The sequence below is a fragment of the Morone saxatilis genome, unplaced genomic scaffold, assembly GCF_004916995.1.
Source record: "Morone saxatilis isolate NCDOM2014 unplaced genomic scaffold, NCSU_SB_2.0 Contig17, whole genome shotgun sequence".
NCBI classification, from domain to species: domain Eukaryota; kingdom Metazoa; phylum Chordata; class Actinopteri; family Moronidae; genus Morone; species Morone saxatilis.
In genome coordinates, this window is record NW_023339729.1 from 20,130,633 (window position 1) to 20,136,632 (window position 6,000).

The following is a 6,000-nucleotide window of genomic DNA, read 5'->3' on the forward strand; positions in this document are numbered from 1 at the left end:
AGGGATGTATAAGCACTTGTGTCCCACCCCCCTCCCTTTTTTACCTATCTTCTGCTCAGGTCAGAAAGTTGGTCCTGTCTAACTTTAAATGTACTGAATGCACAAGAAAAGTCCCGAAAGGATAATATTTTTTTAGGCTAAGTCAGATTTGATTAAGAGAGGCAGATAAAGTGAGAGCAGACTCAGAGAGAGAGAATTTGCATGCCTCAGAATTACAATAGAAACATATCCGCAGCTGATTATTCCTGGGTGACGACAGTGCCACCCAGGCATTAGCGCAATTAATTACACCACAGATGTTTCAAAGGGGCCCTGGTGGCTCGCTCCGTATTTATGTTTTCTGGCATGGCCGCTGGACGCATTTCTCCCAAAGAACAATTCTTTCCACCATCAGTTGTTTAGTCTGCGCAGACCCTGTGGTGTTGGAGTCTTGACTCCTAATACACTCTGGCTTCGTTATTATGATCTTGTTACAGGGAGGATGGAGAGGGGGTGACAAGGGGGGAGTAAATGGGGTAGCTAACGTGTCTGACCTCAGCACGTTATCAAGTCTGGTGGTCCTCCCCTTTTTTATTTTAATGTGAGGACATCTGGACCCTAAAGCCCTCACATAAAGAGGTTTGTTTTAGAGTATGGTGGTTTTTGTGGTCCAGTATAGCATCTAGCACTGTGTTTTGATCAACTGTGTGTTTGGGAACATAGAGGGGAAAAGAGGAACTGTTAGGGAGAGCGGTAAAGGCTTACAGGGAAACATCAGCCATAAAATCCCTCAGCAGTGTTTGTGTAAACATGTCCTGGCCAGATGACTTCATTTCTAGGTATTTGTTTGTCAGTTGGAGTACCCCTCCAATAATAAATAGGCCACCATGCATTTTGAAACATGGTGAATGTGTGTGGTGTGAGGGTGTATGTGTTTGTGAGTGAGAGAAAGAGAGCGCGGCAGAGAGCAAGACAGGACTTGTTTGTGGTATACCAGTCAGATAGAAATATTTAAAATCTCTATATGGTGACCGTGAGATGCAGGTTTTTTTTTGGATGATGCAGGCTTTTGAGTTTAGATTCTCTCTTTCACCATATGTTGTTAATATGGGCATCAATGCACTTTTACTTTATCTGAGGCAAGACAAGGCAAGCTCATTTGTATAGCACCTTTCAACAACATGGTAATTCCAACTACTTTACATAAGACATTAAAAAGGCGTGACGACAAGATATAAAAGAAACACAAGACACATATAAATAGGATTTGAAAAGAGTAAAATGTGTAAATAATTCCATGCCTAATTCAGACAAATTATACATTTGAAAAAAGTTTTATATCTTTGTTGTTTATCTTCTTTTTATTTTTCAATTTAACTTGCTATATTAGCCTCAAATATACATTAATGGATCAAAGCAGCAGTAGCTTTCAAATTGAGTGAAACTTTGCCCATATATTTACTGTAGGCCGATATTCATGGGCAAGTTTGGCTACTGCTCAGTCTACATTTGACATTATTTATAGAGTGAGGGCATTATATTAATGCCAGGAATAAATAATACTAAAAGTCCCCTTTCTTTTTGAAAAAGGAATCATACTAAGATATAGTAATACACCACAAGACAGGGACTTTGTAGCCCCCCTGTGTATACACAATATGCCATGGGAGTCAAAGAGTAAAGTTACATGTTTGTTATATCATGATAAAAAAGGCACATGTTGAGTCCATCCATGCAGTTGGACAAAATCAGCCTTGCTCTTACAGTTGGTCGTTGGCAATAGCTTAATTGAAACATATAGAGCCAGACCTCCTGCTGATTTCTGGTGTAAAATGTAATTTGCTGCTCAGTTTGTTACAGCCCCTTCTCCGCAGAGAAGAAGGGAGACTTTTCACACGTTCAGGTTTTGTCAGCTGCAGGCTGGACTGATTGAATTACAGTGAGCAGAGACCTTAAAAAGACACAGTGAACCTCGAATAGGGTCCTGGGACCTCCTTTATGAACTGCATTAGCCATGGAAGTCACAAATCACTGCATGCACGGGGGAAGGAGACTGCGGGTGCCCGTTTGTGGATATATTTATCTGTATGTGTGTCTCTCTGTGTTTTGTGTGTACAGATATAAACTGTGTGGGTGGTGGGTACAAGCGAACATGCACATCTGTGAGCCTGTGTGAGCGTGTGGTACGCTAGCTCCCAGCACGCTGCAGAAAAAGCCTTTTCTTTATTTTCCTATCCCTCCTAAATCTTCCTACATCTCTGCTGTGGTCCTCCCCTTGACAAAGCTGCTTGCCAGTCGCACTGAATAGCCCTGGCTCCTACAATACACAGTAAATTTCTTGCACAATTAAAACAAGGAATGAAGCTACAAAAGAAGCCCCCAAACAATGGAGTCGGATGACAAAACAGCAAAAGAGACCACACTGGGCCGTTTGATTAAGCCATTGTTAGGGTGCACAATGTACACCACTCCACAGACCTTTTCTCACATATACCTCATGTCAATCAACCAGGCCCTGTGAGCCAACAAGCTAAACACACACACACACACACACACACACACACACTCTGACAAACATAATAATCAAACAGATCAGGAACAAATCTGAAGCAGAGCATCCACACTGCTCCGATGGCACAGACCTGAATGGATGTTAAGATATGTTAATGTTCAGCTTCCTCGACGTAAGGAGAGAAGGAAAGGGCAGTTTTTAGCACAGAACGACTTAACCTGCATTACTCTTCCTTATCTTTGAGGCAGCTAGTATGTCTTTGCTCTTCTGTTGTCATTTTAATTATGACTTGATCTGCGTTTTAAGCAGCTTTATGATTTGTATCGTCATCATCATCTCTCTCTGTTCATGCAACTACTTCATGTGTGAGCACTGTCGCCCTTCTCCCACTCCCTCGCTCTCACACATACACCACCCCTCCCAAAGTTGATAAATTCCCACAGTGGCTGTTGACCCAGCTGCCTTTGTCAAGTGGCGCTACCAGCAGGTGCTGTTTTCACAGCCACCCTGGCAGTCGTACAGACTGTTTAGTAGCACTGCTGACCCCTGCCTGCTATTAACAGTGTTAGCTACAGACCCCCCAATCCTCCAGGGACTCTTACTCTTTCTCTCTCTCCTTCTCTTTCTGTTTGCTTCCCTCCTTCGCTCTTTTTTAACTACATGCAGCCTGCAACAACAAAAGCCAGCGTGGATGGAGTCTGGAGTTGGGTGCTGATGGGAGCATGGGAATCAACCCCCCCTGCCCTCCATCCTCCAAATTTAAAGCAACTTTAACACACACACACACACTGTATTGTCACTGCACACTGCCATCAGTCAGGGTGTCTGTCAGAACATTTGCAACACATTTTTCAAACTAGGAAGTAAACACTGGCACAGTCAAATAAATACAATTATCGTCACACAACATCACAGTTACAGTAAATTAACCAGTTTTTGACTCACAGCTGAAATGTGTTATCTTCCCACACAGTCAACCCTGTACAGGTGAGACTTGACAAACCCGATCAACATTCCCCACAGCAGAATACTGAGAGTATTTAAGAGTGAATGCAGAGTTAAAATATTGCTGATTTCAGATTTAATATACCGACTGCCAACCTGGTTATAGGTCTTAAACTCTATCTAGTTTTAGTTTCTACTGCTGATTGACGATTTGCTCTCCAGCCATGATTGATGAGGCCTGTTCTGCCTTGGACTAAGCATTACAACACACACACACACACACACACACACACACACACACACCTCACTACTCATGCTTTGCAGCTCTCATATCAGCATCAGTCCACAGGAGTCTAGTTACCATGCCTGTGTGTAAAAGTTTGTGAGTGTTTGTGAGTAGCTTTTTACCCCGGTACAACAGAACTGTTTACACATCTATATTTTAGACAATTGTCTGCGTGTGCATTTGTGAAAGAGAAATAGAGAAAGTGTGTGTGTGTGTGTGTGTGTGTGTGTGTGTGTGTGGGCTAGTGGGCTACAGGCGCTAACAGACGCTTCACATTTGAACTTGATTACGCACTCGCTGTATTATTTCCAGATTTGTAGAGCGTGATATGAAATAATTCTGTTTCAGCCCATTTGCTGATGTGCGTGTCTGGATGTTTGTCTTAATATGGAATGATCACAATATGTTTCTTTGGTGCTCAGACTTCACGCATATGGTGTGGAGATGTTTGTGTTTGTATGTGTCTGCATTTTCCAAATCATGTTTATATCTGCGGGAACCCTATGTTAACCCTATGTGTTGTTTTAGGAGTCAAAACAATAAAAGCACCACACTTGACACGGGTATTGTCCCAGCTGTACAGTAAAAATCCATCTCAGACAGCAGATTCATTATGGACAATTGAAAAGGGAAAAAAATCTACATAGAGATCACTAGCTATAGAGGTAAAAAAAAACAAATACATCTTAATGTGCTATCCCACTGAGGATACATGTCAACCAAAGCTGAAAGCCTGCTTATCATCTGAGATTATAGACACAACATGTGCTGGCAGATTTGTTGATTCTTGTTGCACAATTAGAAAAAAAATAGATTTGCAGTAAACAAATGGATACGGCTATCATAACAGATAAAAATGAAGAGCTTAAATCGAACATGTTTCATACAGTCCACAAATCATAGTATAGTATTACTGTGTACCTCCGCCAATAAGAGTTGGATGAGTGTTTTGTTTTTGCCTGCTTTTTGTTTATCTGTTAGCAGGATATTTTAAAAAAGTTATGAATGGAATTTGCACGCAACTGTGTGGAAACTGTGATCTGGCACATAAGAACTGATGTGTGTTGGTGGGTGTGACTTCTCACTAAAAGTCTCAAACTTCTAAACAGACTCATTTAATGCAGTGCGCCTAAAAGCAGACATAAGGAAAAGGAAACCATCCATTACTGTTCAATCAAACAACCTGCAGACCCTGGAGAAGGCATTTCTGTTTTGGTCATAACAACCCTGCCAATTTATCCACTTGGCACAGCAGCTGAGCACAGAACAAATACAGAGCTGATTAGCGTTGTGGTTTAACTGCCCAAAATTCTGAGAAGTAGGTGGAATTTATACATATCTTGTCACATGACATGAAATCATCCAAACACTGACTTAATTAACTATACACCTTTACACCGCACTTCGATAAATCAATATGACCCTGTTTACATCCATAATTGTTTCCAGTACAGCACGGTGGCTCCGTGGTTGGCACTGTTGCCTCACAGAAAGAAGGGTTTTGGCTTTGGTCACCAGCTGGAGGCAGGGCCTTTCTGTGTGGGGTTTACATGTTCTCCACAGTCTCTCCCCACCATCAAAAACACGTATATTAGGTTAATTTTTCCAGTCAGTTCCCTCGCCCATGACGCTGGCGTAGATCTGGAGTTGGTCCCCGGGAGGCTGTACGGTGGCTGTCCACTGCTCCTAGCGCTTAATGCAGAGGAAAAATTTCATTCACTATATGTTTTACAATAAAGTTGATTCTATTCCATTATTATTGGATGTATCTGCTTTCCCCCAAACTAACTAAAAGAGACTCAGAGGTTTTTAAGGATTCATATTGTAAGGATTCAAGAACCAGTTTGTGTGCTTCTGTCATTATTATTGTATGTAAGGTCAGATTCTAACCTAGTTTAAAATAATGAAGGCATGACTTCACCCTGCAGCCTTAGAGACAGTGTTCATTTTTAGTATTCAAGGCTTATTAGACAAGTAGAATGATGACCAACAGTTGTACAATGAGATTGAGACTGCTGTTGTGTCATAATTATGGAGAATCATTACTTCATCGGGGTGTGACTTTATCGGAAGACATTAAGCAATAATATTAAAGCCCTCCTTTCTGTAATTTGTTTGCATGCCACATGATGCTTGTGTCCCCCACATATTGACTTTCCCTGCTTCTAACAACTGTTCAGGCCTCTTGCCCCGAAGGAGTGCCAACGTCAGGTGGAGCCTCCAGAGCTGCTGATGACAGCTTGTTCCAGACACTGTAAGAACGGACACTGCACTCCTA

At 41.8% G+C, this 6,000-nt stretch overlaps 1 protein-coding gene across 1 annotated transcript in view; it reads left to right on the forward strand.

Moving 5' to 3' along the window:
• The window catches only part of hhip (hedgehog interacting protein), a 33,519-nt gene that overhangs the window by 24,905 nt on the left and 2,614 nt on the right, over positions 1-6,000 (forward strand). Inside the window, exon 12 of the mRNA XM_035659764.1 lies at positions 5,903-6,000. Within this exon, the coding sequence (XP_035515657.1) occupies positions 5,903-6,000 (98 nt within the window). The remainder of the gene's footprint in view (positions 1-5,902) is intronic.